Source organism: Oncorhynchus keta, chromosome 34 (assembly GCF_023373465.1).
Source record: "Oncorhynchus keta strain PuntledgeMale-10-30-2019 chromosome 34, Oket_V2, whole genome shotgun sequence".
NCBI classification, from domain to species: Eukaryota; Metazoa; Chordata; class Actinopteri; order Salmoniformes; family Salmonidae; genus Oncorhynchus; species Oncorhynchus keta.
In genome coordinates, this window is record NC_068454.1 from 45,459,371 (window position 1) to 45,481,939 (window position 22,569).

Genomic DNA, 22,569 nt, shown 5'->3' on the forward strand with positions numbered 1-22,569 from the left:
ATCATGTAGTAAGCAAGAGAGTGTTAGACTAATCAAAATATATTTCATATTTGATTATATTTGATATTTGATATTCTGATTCGTCAAAGTAGCCACCATTTGCCTTGATGACAGCTTTGCACACTATTGACATTCTGTCAACCAGCGTCATGAGGAATGCTTTTCCAACAGTCTTGAGTAGGAGTTCCCACATATGCTAAGCACTTGTTGGCTGCTTTTCCTTCACTCTACGGTCCAATTCATCCCAAACCATCTCTATTGGGTTGAAGTCGGGTGATTACGGAGTCCAGGTCGTCTGATGCAGCACTAAATCAATCTTCTTCTTGGTCAAATAGCCCTTACACAGCCTGGAGGTGTGTATTGGGTCATTGTCCTGTTGAGAAAACAAATGATAGTCCCACAAAGTGCCAAACAGATTGGAGGGCATATCGCTGCACATTGCTGTGGTAGCCATGCTGGTTAAGTGTGCCTTGAATTCTAAATAAATCACAGACAGTGTCACCAGCAAAGCACCCCCACGCCATCACACCTCCTCCTCCATTTGGACTCATCAGACCAAAGGACAGCTTTACGCCGGTCTAATGTCCATTGCTCGTGTTTCTTGGCCCAAGCAAGTCTCTTCTTCTTATTGGTGTCCTTTAGTAGTTGTTTCTTTGCAGCAATTTCGACCATGAAGGCCTGATTCACGCATTCTCCTCTGAACAGTTGATGTTGAGATGTGTCTGTTACTGGAACCCTGTGAAGCATTTATTTGGGCTGCAGTTTAAGGTGCAGTTAACTCTAACAAACTTATCCTCTGCAGCAGAGGTAACTCTGGGTCTTCCTTTCCTGTGGCTGTCCTATATATATAATAATATATATGCCATTTAGCAGACGCTTTTATCCAAAGCGACTTACAGTCATGTGTGCATACATTCTACGTATGGGTGGTCCCGGGAATCGAACCCACTACCCTGGCGTTACAAGCGCCATGCTCTACCAACTGTGCCACAGAAGGACCATGTCCTCATGGTCACAAGTGTTTAGCAGATGTTATTGCGAGTGTAACGAAATACTTTGGTTTCTAGCTCAAACAGTGCAGTAAAATCTAACATTTTCAGAACAATACACACAAATACACATATATTTGAATTTAATAGAATACAGCATATACACTACCGTTCAAAAATGTGTGCTCATCTAGAAATGGCCTTGTTTTTGCACATTTTCTGTACATTAAAATAACATAAAATTGATCAGAAATACAGTGTAGGCATTGTTAATATTGTAAATGACTATTGTAGCTGGAAACAGAAGATTTTTCATGGAATATCTACAAAGACGTACAGAGGCCCATTATCAGCAACCATCACTCCTGTGTTCCAATGGCACGTTGTGTTAGCTAATCCAAGTTTATAATTTTAAAAGGTTAATTGATCATTAGAAAACCCTTTTGCAATTATGTTAGCACAGCTGAAAACTGTAGTCATGATTAAAGGAGCAATAAAACTGGCCCTCTTTAGACTAGTTGAGAATCTGGAGCTTCAGCATTTGTGGGTTTGATTACAGGCTCTAAATGGCCAGAAACAATTAACTTTCTTCTGAAACTCATCGGTCTATTCTTGTTCTGAGAAATGAAGGCTATTCCATGCAAGAAATTGTCAAGAAACTCAAGATCTCATACAACGCGGTGTACTACTCTCTTCAAAGAACAGCTCAAACTGGCGCTAACCAGAATTGAAAGAGGAGTGGGAGGACCCGGTGCACACCTGAGCAAGAGGACAAGTACATTAGAGTGTCTAGTTTGAGAAACAGATGCAAGTCCTCAACTAGCAGCTTCATTAAATAGTACCTGCAAAACACCAGTCTCAACGTCAACAGTGAAGAGGTGATTCTGGGATGCTGGCCTTCCAGGCAGAGTTGCAAAGAAAAAAACATATCTCATACTGGCCAATAAAAAGAAAAGATTAAGATGGTCAAAGGAACACAGACACTGGACAGAGGAAGATTGGAAAAAAGTGTGTTCAGATCACAAAGAAGAACATGAGACACAGAAACATGAAAATATGCTGGAGGAGTGCTTGACGCCATCTGTCAAGCATGGTGGAGGCAATGTGATGGTCTAGGAGTGCATTGGTGATGGTAAAGTGGAACAGGGTAAAAGGGATCTTGAAGAAGGAAGGCCATCACTCCATTTTGCAATGCCATGCCATACCAAATTAATTAAAATACAATTTTATTTGTCACATACACATGGTTATCAGATGTTAATGCGAGTGCAGCGAAATGCTTGAGTTCCTCCCAGCTGCATGTAATAAAACTTGAGATTTCCTGGGGTAACAATGTAAGAAATAATACATAAAAAACGAAATACTGCATAGTTTCCTAGGAATGCGAAGCGAGGCGGCCATCTCTGTCAGCGCCGGAAGTGCTCCCTGTGAATGGCGCTTAATTGGTGTCAATTTTCTCCCAACAGGACAATGACCCAAAGCACAGCTCCAAACTATGCAAGAACCATTTAGGGAAGAAGCAGTCAGCTGGTATTCTGTCTAAAATGGAGTGGTCAGCACAGTCACCGGATCTCAACCCTATTGAGCTGTTGTAGGAGCGGCTTGATCGTATGGTACGTAGGAAGTGCCCATCAAGCCAATCCAAATTGTGGGAGGTGCTTCAGGAAGCATGGGTTGAAATCTCTTCAGATTACCTCAACAAATTGACAACTAGAATGCTAATGGTCTGCAAGGCTGTAATTGCTGCAAATGGAAGATTCTTTTGACGAAAGCAAAACACAATTATTATTTCAATTAAAAATCATTATTTATAACCTTGTCAATGTCTTGACTATATTTCCTATTCATGTTGAATCTCATTTCATGTATGTTTTCAGGGAAAACAAGGACATTTTTATGTGACCCCAAACTTTTGAAAGGTAGTGTACATTTGAGATGAGTAATGCAAATTATGTAAACATTATTAAAGTGATCAGTGTTTCATTATTAAAGTGGTCAGTGATTTCAAGTCTATGCCTATAGGGCAGCAGCCTCTACGGTGCTAGTGATGGCTATTTAACGGTCTGATGGCATTGAGATAGAAGCTGTTTTTCAGGTCCCAGCTTTGATGCACCTGCACTGACCTTGCCTTCTGGATGATAGCGGCGATACAGCCTGAATGGATGCTCTAAATTGTGCATCTGTAAAAGCTTGTGAGGGTTTTAGATGCCAAGACAAATTTCTTTAGCCTCCTGAAGTTCTGTGTGGGTGAACCATTTCAGTTTGTCAGTGATGTGTACACCGAGGAACTTGAAGCTTTCCACCTTCTCCATTGCAGTCCTGTCGATGTGAATGGGGGGATGCTCCCTCTGCTGTTTCCTGAAGTCCACGATCAGCTCCCTTGTTTTGTTGATGTTGATAGAGAGGTTATTTTCCTGGCACCACATTGCCAGGGCCCTCACCTCCTTCCTGTATGCTGTTTCGTAATTGTTGGTAATCATGCCAACTACTGTTGTCGTCTGCAAACTTGATAATTGGTGGTTGAACAGAGAGTACAGGAGGTGAGCACGCACTCTTTTGGAGGTGTTTTTTCCTACCTCCACCACCTGGGGGCGGTCCGTCAGGGCTTAATGAGCTTAATGATGACCTATGAGGAAACTATGGTGTTGAATGCTGAGCTATAGTCAATGAACAGCATTCTTACATAGGTATTACCCTTGTCCAGATGGGATAGGACAGTGTGCTGTGCAATTGCATCGTCTGTGGATCTATTGGGGCGGTAAGCAAATTGAAGTCGATCTAGGGTGTCAGTTAAGGTAGAGGTGATGTGATCCTTGACAATTCTCTCAAAACACTTAATGATGACAGAAGTGAGGGCAACTGGGCAATAGTCATTTAGTTCAGTTACCTTAGCTTTCTTGAGTACAGGAACAATGTTGGCCATATTGAAGCATGTGGGGACAGCAGACTGGGATAGGGAGAGATTGAATATGTCCGTAAACACTCCAGCCAGCCGGTCTGCACATGCTCTGAGGACGCGGCTGGGGATGTCATCTGGGCCGGCAGCCTTGCGAGGGTTAACACGTTTAAATGTCTTACTCACACCGGCCACGGAGAAAGATAGCCCACAGTCCTTGGTAGGGGGCAGCGTCGGAAGCACTGTGTTATCCTCAAAGCGGGCAAAGAAGTTGTTTAGCTTGTCCGAAAGCAAGACATCGGTGTCCGCACGACTTGCCTGGTTTTCCCTTTATTGTCCGTGATTGTCTGTAGACCCTGCCGCATACGTCTCGTGTCTGTGCCGTTGAATTGTGACTCCACTTTGTCTCTATACTGACGTTTTGCTTGTTTGATTGCCATAAGGAGGGAATAACTACACTGTTTGTATTCAGCCATATTCCCAGTCACCTTGCCATGGTGAAATGTGGTGGTTTGCACTTTCAGTTTTGCGCTAATGCTGCCATCTATCCACTGTTTCTGGATGATAGCGCTTGATGGTGTTTGCGGCTGCACTTGAAGAAACTTTCATATTTCTTGAAATGTTCTGGATTGACTAACGTTTATGTCTCAAAGTAATAATGGACTGCCGTTTCTCTTTGCTTATTTGAGCTGTTCTTGCCATAATATGAACCTGGTCTTTTACCAAATAGGGCTATCTTCTGTATACCACCCTTACCTTGTCACAACACAACTGATTGGCTCAAACGCATTAAGAAGGAGAGAAATTCCACCAATTAACTTTTAACAACCTGTTAATTGAAATGCATTCCAGGTGACTACCTCATAAAACTAGTTCAGAGAATGTCAAGAGTGTGCAAAGCTGTCATTATCGCAAAAGGTGGCTACTTTGAAGTATCTCAAATACGTTAAACACTTTTTCGGTTACTACATGATTCCATGTGTTATTTCATAGTGTTGATGTCTTCACTATTATTCTACAATGGAGAAAATAGTAAAATACAGAAAAAACCTTGAAAGAGTAGGCGTGCACAAACTTTTAACTGGTACTGTGTGTGTCTGTGTGTAACGGCGTTCTTCGTTTGTCGAAAGAGAGTCGGACCGAAATGCAGCGTGGTGGTTACTCATGTCTTTAATGAATGAATCGCGATACATGAAATAACTTAAATAAATACAAAAACAACAAACGGAACGTGAAACCTAATTACAGCCTATCTGGTGAACACTACACAGAGACAGGAACAATCACCCACGAAATACACAGTGAACCCCGGCTACCTAAATATGGTTCCCAATCAGAGACAACGAGAATCACCTGACTCTGATTGAGAACCGCCTCAGGTAGCCAAGCCTATGCAACACCCCTACTCAGCCGCAATCCCAATAACTACAAAACCCCAATACGAAATACAACAAAATAAACCCATGTCACACCGTGGCCAGACCAAATATATAACGAAACACAAAACACTATGACCAAGGCGTGACACTGTGTCTGTGTGTGTGCGTGTGTATTCATTCTGGCTTCATATGCATAAAACAATTCAGCTTGTTTATTTGTGGTAGTGTTTACCATTTTGTCCATGACTTTGACTTTATGTCTCAGAATGTCAGAAAGTGTTTGTGTGCATTTGAGCATGTGGAAGAGATTTATGAATGTTCTTCGCCCAGCAGACACCCCTCCAACCATACATGCTTTATCTATTAATTTGCTGGATGCAGAGTAGAGGTCGACCGATTAATCGGAATGGCTAATTAATTAGGGCCGATTTCAAGTTTTCATAACAATCGGAAATCTGTATTTTTGGGTGCCGATTTTTAAAATTCTTTATTTTATATATATATATATATATATATAAATATATATATATACCTTTATTTAACTAGGCAAGTCAGTTAAGAATACATTCTTATTTTCAATGACGGCCTAGTGGGTGGGTTAACTGCCTTGTTCAGGGGCAGAATGACAGATTTTCACCTTGTCAGCTCAGGGGATCCAATCTTGCAACCGTACAGGTAACTAGTCCAACGCTCTAACCACTGTACTCCACGAGTATCCTGCCTGTTACGCGAATGCAGTAGAAGCCAAGGTAAATTGCTAGCTAGCATTAAACTTATCTTATAAAAAGCAATCAATCTTAATCACTAGTTATAACTACTAATCCCGTTTAGCAGGCAATATTAACCAGGTGAAATTGTGTCATTTCTCTTGCGTTCATTGCATGCAGAGTCAGGGTATATGCAACAATTTGGGGTGCCTGGCTCATTGCAAACTAATTTGCCAGAATGTTACATAATTATGACATAACATTGAAGGTTGTGCAATGTAACACGAATAATTTAGACTTAGGGATACCACCCGTTAGATAAAATACCGAACGGTTCTGTATTTCACTGAAATAATAAACGTTTTGTTTTCAAAATGATAGTTTCCGATTTCGACCATATTAATGACCAAAGGCTTGTATTTCTGTGTGTTATTATGTTATAATTAAGTCTGATTTGATAGAGCAGTCTGACTGAGCAGCAGCAGGCCCGTAATCATTCATTCAAACAGCACTTTTGTGCGTTTTGACAGCAGCTCTTCGCAAAAACAGTGCTGTTTATGACTTCAAGCTTATCAGCCCAATGGCTGGTGTAACCAATGTGAAATGGTTAGCTAGTTAGCAGGGGGTGCGCTAATACCGTTTCAAAAGTCACTCGCTTTTAGATTTGGAGTAGTTATTCCCCTTGCGCTGCAAGGGCCGCGGCTTTGAGGAGCGATGGGTAACGATGCTTCGAGTGTGGCTGTTGTCGATGTGTTCCTGGTTCGAGCCCAGGTAGGGGTGAGGAGGGGGACGGAAGCTATACTGTTACACTGGCAGTGCCTATAAGAACATCCAATAATCAAAGGTATATGAAATACAAGTGGTATAGAGAGAAATAGTCCTATAAATACTATATTAACTACAACCTAAAACCTCTTACCTTGGAATATTGATGTCTCATGTTAAATGTTAGCTTTTTTACATGGCACGTATTTTGCATGGCACACATTTTTACATGGCACACATTTATACATGGCACATATTGCATATAGTCACGTATTACTTTCTTCTCCAACACTTTGTTTTTGCATTATTTAAACCAAATTGAACATGTTTCATTATTTATTTGAGGTTAAATTGATTTTATTGATGTATTATATAAAGTTAAAATAAGTGTTGATTCAGTATTGTTGTAATTGTCATTATTCCAAATAAATAAAATTAAAAAAATAGTCTGATTAATCGGTATGGGCTTTTTTGGTCCTCCAAAAATCAGTATCGTATCGGCGTTGAAAAATCATAATCGGTCGACCTCTAATGCAGAGTTCAACAGAGTTCAAGTGAAGGTCAAGCAAATCATAGAGAAAGCAGACTGTATTGAAATCCTCTCTGATGGGTGGTAGAATGTTTGTGGGCAAGGAATAATTAACTACATCGTCTCCACCTCTCAACCAGTATTCTACAAGATCACAGACACATGGGACAACAGACACAATGGTCTCTACATTGCAGATGAGCTGAAGGCAGTCAGTCATCAATGACCTTGGACCACAGAAGGTATTTGCACTGGTGACAGACAATGCTTCAAGCATGAAGGCTGCTTGGTCTGAAGTGGAGGAGTCCTACCCTCACATCACGCCCATTGGCTGTACCGCTCATGCATTGAATCTGCTCCTCAAGAACATAATGACACTGAAATCAATTGATATACTCTACAACAGAGTCAAGGAAATGGTTAGGTATGTGAATGGTCATCAAGTTATAGCAGCAATCTACCTCACCAAGCAAAGTGAGAAGAATAAGAACACCACATTGAAGCTGCCCAGCAACACCCGTTGGGGTGGTGTTGTCGTGATGTTTGGCAGTCTCCTGGAGGGAAAGGGGTCACTCCAAGAAATGGTCATATCACAGCCTGCCGATATGGACAGCCCCATAAAGAGGATCCTCCTGGATGATGTATTTTGGGAGAGAGTGGTAAGCAGCCTGAAAATCCTGAAACCTATAGCAGTAGCCATTGCACGGATTGAGGGAGATAATGCCATCCTGTCTGATGTTCAGACTCTGCTCGCAGATGTAAGAGAAGAAATCCGTACTGCCCTGCCCACTTCACTGTTGCTCCAAGCAGAGGAAACTGCAGTTCTTAGATACATCAAAAAGCGTGAAGACTTCTGCCTGAAGCCTATACATGCCGCAGCGTACATGTTGGACACCAAGTATGCTGGCAAGAGCATCCTGTCTGGTGCAGAGATCAACAAGGCCTATGGTGTCATCACTACCGTGTCTTGCCACCTTGGCCTGGATAAGGGCAAGGTTCTTGGCAGTCTGGCGAAGGGCTTTGAGATGGAGATGCAATATGGCAGCTGTGCCAACATATCTCAGCCACCAGGTGGAAGGGACTTTGTGGATCTGAGGCTCTTTCCCCCGTTGCTTCCATCATCCTCCAAATCCCACCAACATCAGCCACCTGAGAGCGCAACTGGTCCTTGTTTGGGAACACACACCAAAGCACACCAAAACAGGCTGACAATGACAAGGGTTGAAAAATTGGTGTCTATCAGGGCAAATTTGAGGCTTTTTGAGCCTGAGAACGAGCCATCCTCAACAAGGTTGGAAAATGACAGTGAAGATGAGGCCACAGATTCTGATGTTCAAGAGGTGGACATTGAGGAGGTCCAGGGAGAAGAAATGGAAGTCTGACAGGAAGACATCCAAAGCTTTAGTTTCTAGACTATCATACAGATGTATGTTGAAAACATTTTTATCAGATGTGATGAATCAGTGGGGATCATTCAATATTCCCTTTCTTTTGTTGTTCAGTGAAATCATCCAATGTGAAGAGTCAACTCATTTAATTAAAGTTCAATTTGTAAATAAATCGTTTTTTAAATATCTATTGGAAGGATATAATCATTTGTAATTATCCTGTCTCTCCATATAATATGGCTATGTATCCACTGCAAAAAACATCAACATTTATTAATTTGCATATATTTCCGTTAATTCACAAATATTCCCGTAAATTCCCACAGAAGGTTTCCCCCTCTGAATATTCCCCAAAATGTGCAACCCTATTAAATATAACAGTGCATTGTTTTTCATTATTTCCTTTTAAGCCTTTCTCAAACCATACGCCTAACCTTAACCACTCAGAATGAATACCTAAACGTATCCTTTTGAGTTGTTTCTGCTTTAACCCTGTAACCACTCAGAATTAACCCTGTAATTACTCAGACTTAACCCTGTAACTACACGGAATGAATGGGTAAAAAAAAATGACATGAATCTAGAATAATGTCAAATTTTGAAGGGAAACTGTGAGCTCTTTTTGGAAATTACACCAAACTTGCAGTCTCTAGGCAGTTCTTGCTGAGTAGCTCTGAACATTAGACACTGTAATTATAAAACTGTCATTATTCTCTGCTCCTTTTCTATTATCCCCTGGCCCAGAGCACTGGCCCTGCTTTACAACCTGCTCAATTTAAATAGTGCAAACACACACATAATCACAAACAGACAAAGACAATCTCATACATAGAAGTATAGATATTCACACTGTGTAATGAAATGCATGACCTAGACGCACACACACATGCACACACTCGCACTCCCAAACAAACACATAACGCATACAGAATACTCCTTCTATTATTACCGCACACACACTCACATACACACATACACACACACATCCAGAAGTGACAAGTGCTTTCAGAGGCTTGCCATCCCGAGTGGCCGTGTGTGGCGGTCATCAAGGATAATGTCTGTAGGCCATACATTGTTTATGGAGCCTCTCACTTTCTCCACAATAGGCACTACCACTGCAATACTGCACTGCGTCAACACACACACACACACACACACACACACACACACACACACACACACACACACACACACACACACACACACATACACACACACACACACACACACACACACACACACACACACACACACACACACACACACACACACACACACACACACACACACACACACACACACACACACACGAACATGCACAGTGCACACACAGATACACCCACCCACAAATATACACGTAATATGTAAAGGTAATAGGATCTTTGAATATGTGTGTGTGTTTTTACTTAGCTTTTGTTATTTTTCAAAATGTTTTTACATTTCTTAAGGGCCCTTGGGAGACTAGCCCTTGGTCGGCTAAAAGAGATGCTAATACAATGAAATAAAATCACACACCTACCAACATATATCGACAGGGAGGGAGAAGAATCAGAGATGGAGAAAGAGAGAGTGTCTGGGTGGGTGTCTACCAGAGTGTATGTTTATTGGTGTGTCTGTGTGTGAAGAGCACTTCTTGGTAGGATGTGTCTTATTGATTTGTACAGTGCCATGTGATTTCCCCTCTATCTAAACTCAATGATTTACTGCAGGATTCCTGTGAACATGTTCTCTAAAGGCAACTTCCAGTCACGCAAACACACACGCACACACACACACACACACACACACACACACACACACACACACACGCATGACCGCACAAACACGCACAAACACACACACACACACACACACACACACACACACACACACACACACACACACACACACACACACACACACACACACACACACACACACACGCACACACCGCACACACACACACATAAACAAATGCACAAGGAGGCATGCATACACACACACACACACAATGCACACAGAGGCACACACAGGCAGGGACGCACTCGCTCATACACACACATTCGGTAGCTAGACCACTCTGCACCCGTCCCCAGCCACTTCTACATTGTACAAAGCCACAGCTATATATGCTATTGCTGTTAAATATAACATTCGTTTTTATAATCCCCAGCCTCATATTTCAGAGTATCCTTCTAAAGGACTAAGAGACACAGACAGAGGAAGGGAGGATTAGAGAGAGAGAGAGAAATAAAAAGAGAGAAATATAGAAAGGGCGAGAGGGAGAGAAAACGGAGGGAACAGAGGCAGTGAAGCTTGTTTGAGGCACTGAAGCGGGAATCCTCTTGCAGGTAAACACACACACACTCACAAACAAATAGGGTAGATTGGGGAGGGATGCATGCGTGTGTGTTTGTTGAGGGGATAAGGTGTGGGGGCCATTCAGCCTGATAAAGACATTTTCCAACTTCCCTCTATTGTTCTGTGGAACTCAGTCCATTTATCCTTCAAGAAACTTTTTAATTAAGTATTTGCCTTAGGGCTGTACCTATATAGAAAAAATCTTGGTCGTCCAGAGTCGTCTGTTCTTTCGACCAATCGATTGGTTAACATTTTCAAACGTGTCTTTTTCCATATATAGACACATCCTATGTGTTTAATCAAATCAACTATATGCAGTGAGCTTGTCTGCTGCTTTAAGCGCACTGTTTGGTGAAATAATTAAGACACACAAATGACTAGAGGGAGTCAAACCGTAATTGATTTGACTGTGTCAGGCGGGGCTCAGACTTGCTGCGGTGTGTTAACGAAAAATGACTGTGTGACTAGCACCCATGGTCTCTCTTTCCTCCCTGCTGCAGTGGTGCACCATATACAGTGCATTCGGAAAGTATTCAGACCCCTTGACTTTTTCCACATTTTTTTACGTTACAGCCTATGCAAAAATGGATTCAATTGTTATTTTTCCTCGACAATTTACACACAATACCCTATAATAACAAAGAGGATTTTAGATTTTTTTTTTTTTGCAAATGTATAAAAAATGTAATTTACATAAGTATTCAGACCCTTTACTCAGTACTTTGTTGAAGCACCTTTAGCAGCAATTACAGCTTCAAGTCTTCTTGGGTATGATGCTACAAACATAGCACATCTGTATTTGGGGAGATTCTCCCATTCTTGTCTGCAACACCTCTCAAGCTCTGTTAGGTTGGATGGGGAGCGTAGCTGCACAGCTATTTTCAGGTCTTTCCAGAGATGTTCGACCAGGTTAAATTCCGGGCTCTCGCTGAGCCACTCAAGGACATTCAGAGACTTGTCCCGAAGGCACTCCTGCGTTGTCTTGGCTGTGTGCTTAGGGTCGTTGCCCTGTTGAAAGGTGTACCATCGCCCCAGTCTGAGGTTCTGAGGACTCTAGAGCAGGCTTTCATCAAGGATCTCTCTGTAGATTGCTCCGCTCATCTGTCCCTTGATCCTGACTAGTCTTTCAGTCCCATCCACTGAAAAACATCCCCACAGCAAGGTGCTGCCATCACCATGCTTCACCGTAGATATTGTGCCAGGTTTCCTCCAGACGTGACACTTGGCATTTAGGTCAAATAGTTCAGTCTTGGTTTCATCAGACCAGAGAATCTTGTTGATAATGCTCTGAGAGTCCTTTAGGTGCCTTTTGGCAAACTCCAAGTGGGCTGTCATGTGCGTTTACTGAGGAGTGGCCACTCTAACATAACACCCTGATTGGTGGAGTGCTGCAGAGATGGTTATCCTTCTGGAAGGTTATCCCATCTCCACAGAGGATCTCTGGAGCTCTGTCAGAGTGACCATTGGGTTCTTGGTCAGCTTCCTGACCTTCCTGACCCCGATTTCTCAGTTTGGCCGGGCGCCCAGCTCCAAGAAGCGTCTTGGTGGTTCCCAACTTCTTTCATTTATGAATGATGGAGATTCTTGTGGATCTTCAACGCTGCAGAGATCTTTTGGTACCCTTCCCCAAATCTGTACCTCAATACAATCCTGTCTCGGAGCTCTATGGACAATTCCTTCGACCTAATGGCTTGGTTTTTGCTCTGACATGCACTGTCAACTGTGGGACCTTAAATAGACAGGTGTGTTCCTTTTCAAATCATGCCCAATCAATTGAATTTACAACTCCAATCAAGTTGTAGAAACATCTCAAGGATGATCAATGGAAACAGAATGCACCTGAGCTCAATTTTGACTCTCATAGCAAAGGATCTGAATACCTATGAAAATAAGGTATGTTTTTTATTTTTAATACATTTGCCAATATTTCTAAAAAAAAACGTTTTTGCTTTGTCATTATGGGGTATTGTGTGTAGTAGATTGATGAGGGGGAAAAAACGATTTCATTAATTTTAGAATAAAGCTGTAACGTAACAAAATGTGGAAAAAGTCAAGGGGTCTGAATACTTTCCGAATACACTGTAACATCAACAGTGTTTATCGCGTTGTCCATGTTGCTGAATCTGCAACATAATTACAGCCATTTCAGACTGAAATGTTCTGTTACCGAAATCCCTAATTCCTCAACACTTGCTCTCTTTACATGACACGTGTATGCATTGCATGTACCTGACCAATACGGTCTGACCTAAACATATCATAATCACATCAATATATACGTTCTAACAAACTCTGAACACCGTAACACGTGACAAATTAACTCAAAACTGGGAAATGTTTACTGGTTGTTCAGGAAACAAAGGGGAATTCGGATGTATGGAATAAATCTGACTAGTTCTGGAAAATAATGGAGATCAAGGAAATAAGGTAAGGCGCAAGCGCTGCGTGTGCATATTATGTGTGTCAAACAGGTGCTGTTAGATTACAATATAATTTCTCTAACCGTGTAAACAACACTAAATAAAATATAAGCATAACAGAGAGTCTGTTGTAAAGGTTTTTGGGTTATTTTTGCCTTTATTACAGCAGGGACCAAAACCACTCGAATTCATTCATGAACGTAATATCCAAAATGGAAATGTTTATTTGTTTTTTACGCTAATTATTCAAGGATCCCTTCGTTATTTTATTTGAAAACTAAATAGCTAGATTGCATTTCAAATCATGAATAACTCGTATGCTGTATGATGACATTAACTAATTAATGATTGATACAGTACTGTAGCTTATATAGGTTTTGAAATATAGGTCTCAGTAAGTTACCGTATTAAGACTTTAGTGCAAACAACACTAAATAAATTATAAACAATAACAGAGAGGCTGTTCTGACCAAAAAATTGTCAATTCTTTATTACAGCATAGCAAAAATGTAAAACAGACGAATTTGTGAAATGGTTCATCCGAAATGCTGTGGTTAGTGCTCATGAAGGTTTGGTGTTCACACAATCAGAAGGCAGGATCGGTCTTATTTCTGTAGATATCAAAATAATATAATATCAGTCAAACGTTTTAGAACACCTAGTCATTCAAGAGTTTTTCTTTATTTTTAAAATGTTCTGCATTGCAGAATAAAAGTGAAGACATCAAAACTATGAAATAACACATAGGGAATCATGTAGTAACCAATAAAGCGTTAGACAAATCAAAATATATTTAATATTTGAGATTCTTTAAAGTAACCACCCTTTGCTTGATGACAGCTTTGCACACTCTTGGCATACCTTTCAAATAGCTTCATGAGGTAGTCACCTGAAAAGCATTTCAATTAACAGGTGTCCCTTGTTAAAAGTTAATTTGTGGAATTTATTTCCTTCTTAATGCATTTGAGCCAATCAGTTGTGCTGTGACAATGTAGGGGTGGTATACAGAAGATAGCCCTATTTGGTAAAAGACCAAGTCCATATTATGGCAAGAACAGCTCAAATATGCAAAGAGAAACGCCAGTCCATCATTAATTTAAGACATGAAGGTCAAGTCAATCCGGAAACTTTCAAGAATTTTGAACGTTTTTTCAAATGATGTCACAAAAACCATCAAGCGATAAGATGAAACTGGCTCTCATGAGGACTGCCACAGGAAAGGAAGACCCAGAGTTTCCTCTGCTGCAAAGGATAAGTTTATTAGAGTTACCAGCCTCAGAAATTGTAACCCAAATAAATGATTCACAGAGTTCAAGGAGACACATCTCAACATCAACTGTTCAGAGGAGACTGCCTGAATCAGGCCTTCATGGTCTAATTGCTGTGTCTTTGTGAGATGCAGAGTAGATGAATGAATGATATCCACATGTGTGGTTCACACCGTGAAGCATTGAGGAGGAGGTGTGATGGCGTGGGGGTGCTTTGCTGGTGACACTGTCTGTGATATATTTAGAATTCAATGCACACTTAACCAGCATGCCTACCACAGCATTCTGCAGCGATACGCCATCCCATCTGGTTTGCACTTAGTGGGACTATCATTTGTTTTTAAACAGGACCAAACACACCTCCAGGCTGTGTAAGGGCTATTTGACCAATAAGGAGAGTGATGGAGTGCTGCATCAGCTGACCTGGCCTCCACAATCACCCGATCTCCACGCTATCGAGATGGTTTGGGATGAGTTGGACCGCAGAGTAAAGGAAAAGCAGCCAACAAGTGCTCAGCATATGTGGGCTCTCCTTCAAGACTGTTGGAAAAGCATTCCAGGTGAAGCTGGTTGAGAAAATGCCAAGAGTGTGGAAAGCTGTCATCAAGGCAAAGGGTGGCTACTTTGAAGAATCTAAAATCTATTCTGATTTGTTTCACACTTTTTTCGTTACTACATGATTCCATACTTGTTATTTCATAGTTTTGACGTCTTCACTATTATTCTACAATGTAGAAAACTAAACTAAAACAATGTAGTAAAATAAAGAAAAACTCTTGAACGAGTCGGTGTGTCCAAACTTTTGACTGGTACTGTATATGAATGATTTATAAAGCCAGGCACATTTAACAGTTAGGCTATTGATTATAGACCTAATTAAGTTGGGGTTTCCTCTCTCCTCACTTTTCTCAGACAATTAAGGCAAAAGCTGTTTTCTCATCTCCTAACTCCGCTGCTGCCTCCACAGCATTGTTCTGGTTAATGGTTACCTTTGCAAAGATGCACATAGCAACATGGTGTAGGAAAATGTGCCACTTCAACAGCGCACTGATGTGTTTCAGAACAGTGGATAGCGACCACTATCCACCATTGGAGAAAGTGCATCTGTTATAAAATAATAAGCGTTGCACCATTGTTTTTACATAATGTAACCATATACAATTTCAATAGCACATCTTAGAATGATGGACTGTGCCATCCCTATGGCCTCCACCATGAATTACTCCACTCAGACAGGCACAAATCAGACAGGTGTCTTGTACACCATGATTTTATTTATATTTTTTTGCCACTGCTCGACTAAAGAAATCTTGATCGACCAACAGTTTATTGACCAAACAATCGACCAGTCAACTAAATGGGAAAAGTCCTAATAGACATACTGCTCATATATTCTTCTTATCCTGTATACTTATACTAGAATTTTGCAATATGTAACTTTTCGGGCGACCCAACCAAATTCACAAAGAAATGTGTGTTATACATCTGTCTTTCTCACTCGGGGCCTCCCGAGTGGCACAGCAGTCTAAGGCACTAGAGGCGTTACTACAGACCCGGGTTCATTCCCGGGCTATGCCACAACCAGCTGTGGCCAGGAGTCCCATAGGATGGAAATGAACTATGGTTAAAATATGTGCAGTGAAAAGTGTTGCCAATCAAAAAGGTGTCCCATTAGAGGAAATGAAGGGTTGCATAAAATGTGACAAGACACAAAAATATATGCATTCATTCGTTTGTTCAACCCCAATCCATCCAATCCATGAGTGCCATGCAGATATGCATTGGGTCCCATTTTTTAAGTTGGCCTATTTGTGTAGCGTAGTCAGGTACATGGTTTCTCATGGTCTCATGATGAGGTAGCCCTGCCTGCGAATTCAAAATGGTTTAATGGTAATGACGTTGGTTTCTCCTGTGGGAAAACAGGATTCAGATCCCACCTGTGACAGTTGGTATGACTCTACTGGGGGTTAAACTCCAAACCTTCCTAACTCAGGGTGGACACTCTATCTACAAGGCCACTGAGTATGTACTACGGTTACTGTTATGACTCCTAAATTAGTTGGCCAACTGTGCACTAACCCTGATGTTTACTCACCATACGTCCTCTGCGTCCACATCGCACTCTGCCCCAAACTGGCAGATGTCACAGGTAGACGTCTCCTTCTGCCCAGTCTCCGCTGACCCCTCACCCCCTGAGAGAGAAAGAGCAAGAGATGGAAACAGAGACATAAGTCTAATAGATCTAACGTCAAACTTTATTTATTTTATCAATGTATTGTATTTGATTTATTTTTGCTGTTTTCAAAATAGCTAAACATGCAGCCAGGCAAACCCCTCTTGCTTAACAAAATGTGTGTTGACTATGTCACGGATTTTTCTGCCATTGAAATCCTTGGGCGGGCCGCCTAAGTGTTTTTCTTTGGGCCGAACAGTGCAAACAGTGTAAAATATATACATAATATACAGTGCCAGTCAAAACAATTGGACACACCAACTCATTCCAGGAATTTTCTTTATTTTTACTATTTTATACATGGTAGAATAATAGTGAAGACATCAAAACTATGAAATAACACATATGGAATCAGCCAGCTTTACCTGGATTGCTGGCCACACACACAACACACATACACACAATAACGATATGGTCATTTAACCAACGTACTAGTGGCCGCATGCAGAAATCAAACCCACAACTTCACAGGCCCTTATAAGGCCCCTACAGACACCCATACATCTACACAGTGTTTCAATAAGTTTACTTCCCCCAGAAACACTAAAACCACAAAATCTCACAATTCCTCAATCACAAAATGTTACTGTGACCCCTAGCAACCGAAGTCAGACGTCTCAAGTGCCTCTACAGCCACCCTATCTAACAATCAGCCCGTACGGTCACTTTGATTCACACTTTCCTTCCTTCCATCCCTTCTTCTTTCCCTTTCTCCATCCCTCCCTGTCTCTATCTCTGCCGCCTGAAATCCCTGCTGATATTTCTAGAGTCTCTCCTTTATTCCATCATCATTTTTTTTTCTTCGGTTTGTTAGGGAGCCACCGGCTGTAGGTGGCAGGACTAGAGTGCTTTCTGGTTGCCTGTGAGCTTATGGGGGTCAAATGCCCCTACCGGTGCATAGCCACAACTCATCAGTCGCCAGGCAGGGAAAAAAGCATCCCTCCTCAGAGAATCCCTTGTTTCGCATCCTTCATTTACCCCCTACCTTGAGTTGTTGCCTTGTGGTGTTTGGAAATAATCTTTGGACTGGATAATCCTGGTTTTTAGTCTCGCTTTCATCTAGATTAGTGCTTGTTTGAATGTCCTATTTTGAATTGGTAAGTCAGTTTTAGTGTTAATTTCATGAAGCTTTGTCCTTGTTTTGGTTCATTCACTATTGGTTTTGCCGACTCTTGTACATGTTTGGTCTGATTAGTGCTTTGGTTTGTCTACACTCGAACATGTTTGGCTTAAAAATCCTTCTTTAACCTGTCTCCTCCACTTCATCTTCAAGTGAGATCAATAAGGGAGCATAGCTTTCAGCTGGATTCACCTGGTCAGCCTATTATTACTGTTGTAATAATAATTCATAATTAACTTGATTTCTATGGATTTCTATGGATTTCTATTTCATAGAATATCAAAGTGCTTCAAGAGCAAAAAACAAACAAGCAATATTTCATGATAGGTCAACCAATAGAGGCCAACTCTTTGAAATGTGCTTCCTCTGAAGATATAGAGGGTCAGTTCTTGGCTTGAGAGGAGAGATCTGGTCAGAGGATGGTGGATGACGGTGATGGAGTCTGGGAACCAACCTGACTCTTTTAGCCACTGAACTTCTGTTCCACTCTGTGTAGCACACACTTGGATGATGCCTCAGCAGCTCAGAAAGCTCACAGCACAAAGTTCAGAATAGTATGTAGCCTGTCGTCCTCACTACGTGCTCTCTGCCTCAGCACTACTGTATTCCTCCATCTCTCATTCCTAACAGGCTTCAGGCAACTCTTCAAATTATGTTCTCAGAAGATCAGCAACTGACAGCCAGGTGAAATCTCAGTGTCCAAATGCATTTTTCAAACAAAAACATTACCCAGCTTGCTAGCTATCTCGCCAAGCCAAAAATCTGTCAGCTAGCTAGCTAGCCTGTGAGAGCAAAATGGTCAAAATAGGTGTTCTCTCATTTGTGTTTGGAAGTAGCTAACAAGCTAGCCAACATTTGCCAGTTAGCTTGGGTTCTTGACTGCCGTTGTGAGGTCAGAACGCTCGGATTAACCCTACTCCTCGGCCAGATGGTCCAGCGTACTCTCTGAACGCTCCGAGTGCGAAATGCTCTGAATTTACGAAATGAAAATCTGACAACGCTCTGAATTTACGATCGCACTCCAGATTGAATTTATGAAGACAACGTATGTCATGAATGTTTTGTACACTTTGAATGATTTGTACACTCAGCGTATATGATAGTAACAACTTTATTGTCTTTCTGATACAATGTAATGGATAGGCAGCTTATTTCAGGCAAACGGAGGGATGCCCTTGGGGCCATCTACCTTGGGGCCAAAAAGGAGCCGATGAGCCAAGGCGCATCGACCTAATGTGGCAAACGTCATGGGTCCAATGTTTTAACCCGCATTGGGCCCACAACGTGCCAATGTGAACATGTTTGCTGGGTAGTGCTTTGGTTTGTCTACTCTTGTGCATATTTGGTCTGGTAAGTACTTTGTTTTATCTTAATTTGATCTCCCTGTTGCAGGAGAACTTTCCTGCAATACAGATTTAAAAAGGCTTCAGAAGTTTGTAATTTCCACTTTGACATTTTAGACTTGGTTTTCCCTTATGAAAATGTATCAATCCCTACATCATGATCGTACATCCATTCATATTTGTCTGGTTAGTTATTTTTTGTCTACTCTTGTATATACTGTATTCGGTCCGATTGGTGCTTTGGTTTGTGACCCCTTTCTGACTGTTTCAGTGCCTATTTAGTCTGGTATTGTCTGGATAGCACTTTCTCAACGTTAAATCAAGCCTTGTTTACGTTATAATTATTTCCTTGTTTTGTTGATCTCAGTATTGGTTCTGACCATGTAAATGCATGTGCCTGAAGTCCTAACACACCAGTAGAAAGGAGAAAAAGATTGGCAAAAACAAGAAAATAGAAAGTTTCCTTGCAGTGACAGTTTGAAAATTCCTCTCCATTCCTCCATTTTTGTTTGAACCTGTGTCTTTGCCCTTAGGTCTCACAGACACAAACACACATCCTGAATGCTTAAGACTCTTTCTCTCTGTCCCTGTCTCTGTGAAGATTATAACCCAGTCAGGCAAGAAAAGGTGTCCTTTCTGTATTCATGGGACTATTCTATACTTTAGGTCTCTCCAGAAGGTAAGGTGAGCCTCCATTCTCTTAAACAGCAAAAAGCAGCTTGAATCCCAAAGCAGTACTACATACAGTAACAATATAACAATACCAACTGCAAGTTCCAACCAGAGAAAATATGCAAAATAGTTTACAAAAGGATATATCATACAATTGATGAGTGTGAGTTGCATTCAAGTGTTCAAATGAGGTTTCATTAGACTTGAAGTTGACAGTTCAATTATTCTGTGAATTTTCTTATCCAGGTTGAATTGCCATGATTGACTGCTGATTGCAAAAACACCTCATTTCAGCCTTTCTTACACATTCTCTGCTGTATAAAACATGAATAAATGTCATACTGAAGCTGTATTTTAAACTGCATCCCTTACCCAAACGCTTCACCTCACCTCACCTCACACACACACAACCACCCCCACACACACATGCTCACACCTGCACAAACACACTCCACATAAATACCCCCAACACCCACCTACCCCTCTCCCCACCCACCCTACACTCAGTAAAATGACAAAGTGACTTGGGACAACAGGCAGTGCTTTACCCTCTTTCCTCCCAAGTCCCCATATCCCGATTATTTTGGTTGCAACACTACACATCTCCCCTGTTCCTGTCTACTCATCCCAGGAATCAGGAGACACAGGAAGGTACTGACTGTAACAAAATGCCCTGTTTGTACTCTTCACATCACACTGTATTGATCGGAACCAGAAGCTGACCAGCGCCCCATTTGGAAAAGAAACAGAAGAATTCTTAAATGTTCTACCTGGAACTAATACATATGGCAGCAAATACACTTTTGCAAGACTTACAAGATTCATAGAAGATTCCTGTAATAACTGACTTAAATGGGTGGTTAACAATTACACATAACAGAAATGTATTATAAAAAACATGCAAGAGTGCAAGCTAAGCCTAATAAGGTCTCACATGCATGGGACATACGACATTTCAATGCAGTTGGATCATAGTAATAACAGAAATGTTGCATGTAGTATATAAAAAGCATACAAGAGTGTAAGCTCATGCAATGTGACACTTATTGAAAAAAGAGAAGAGGAGAGAAGAAGGACAGGAGGAGGAAAGGAGGAGGAGCAGGATATACTGCCCAGCCTTAACCATGGAAACTCATAACTGAAAATGTATTTACACAAATGTTGTATTTTTATTATAGTAACACACATACAAATACATCAAACGTACAATCAATCTTTTCCAAAGACCCAAAGGGGGAGCCAAAGACGAAGAACAAAGATGGAGCGAGAAAGGGGGAGAGAGAGAAATAAAGAGAGCGATGAATAAATGGTACGCAACAGATAAGAGATGTATGGTAAAGTTTGATTTTGTTCTCAGTAATAGAGCTCCCCACACTGACCAAGACTCCTCTCTCAACCGAGACAGAGGGAGAAAGAGACAGATAGAGACAGAGAGAGAGAGTGAGAATGAGAGAGAGATGGAGATTTAGGGCACTCCAGCAGCACCTATCACAGGGATGATGAATGAAGCCCACACACCTCTAAAAAACATAGTGTTTCAAGAGCGACCTTGGTTACAAACACAGAGAGGGAAATGGCACGTACAAGCATGGAAGCACACACACACACACACACACACACACACACACACACACACACACACACACACACACACACACACACACACACACACACACACACACATACACACACACACATGGTGCATGGGATGATGAGGACTGTTGCTGGTCTGTGGTCACTAGGACAATGCAGCTTTCAGAATTGAGTAAACCATATGCTTCACTGTTATTACTGGTTGATCCTAATTTCCTTTCAACTCAGTAGAGCTAGATGACTGTAACGTAAAAAGACTGCATGCCACTTTCAATACTGGCAAGTATATAGTTTTGATCAGCGATGTGCAAGACATCAATTGAACCAATCCGGCATGGCAGTACATACACAAACCCCTGTTTCCCACTCAATTGATATTGCAGATTGTGGTTACCTATAGTAAAAAAGCTAGCTCTTTTTGCCTCTAACAGTTAAATTCTACCATTGAAAACCTTGAGAAGGTGCATCTATGTCACCTCAAGTTAAGGGTTCAGTATGAAATACACTCTCTTCTCGATGTTTTGGGAGTTGCCACCTCAAGGCTTACTACAAAAGCATGTGACAGCGTGCCGTATTTGGCAATGGTCTTGGTAAGTGGAGTGCATCCTTCCTTGCTTCCTTGACTAGACTACTGACATTACATAATATTCTGTTTCATACATATCAATGTGCTTTTATGGGAAAAAAAGAAAAAAAAACGGGCTATAAGGATAACACATTTATATTCGTAGCTGCATCCATCATAACAAGAAATAGATGACAATGTTGGTCATGACAACTTGTTGTATTTTTTTCCTAACCATTGATTGGTGGCAAAATCCGCAAAGACAGTTTGCTCATATGTGGCAGATGTATATATTTTCAAATCCTTTATTTACAATATTCATCCCGTGCCCACACATGTCTAACTCAGAAAAGTGAAAGCAT

The 22,569-nt window shown here is 41.3% G+C and overlaps 1 protein-coding gene across 1 annotated transcript in view; it reads right to left on the reverse strand.

Moving 5' to 3' along the window:
- The window catches only part of LOC118367202 (tomoregulin-2-like), a 162,924-nt gene that overhangs the window by 7,208 nt on the left and 133,147 nt on the right, over nucleotides 1-22,569 (reverse strand). Inside the window, exon 5 of the mRNA XM_052493947.1 lies at nucleotides 16,777-16,873. Coding sequence (XP_052349907.1) covers nucleotides 16,777-16,873 — 97 coding nt within the window. The remainder of the gene's footprint in view (nucleotides 1-16,776; nucleotides 16,874-22,569) is intronic.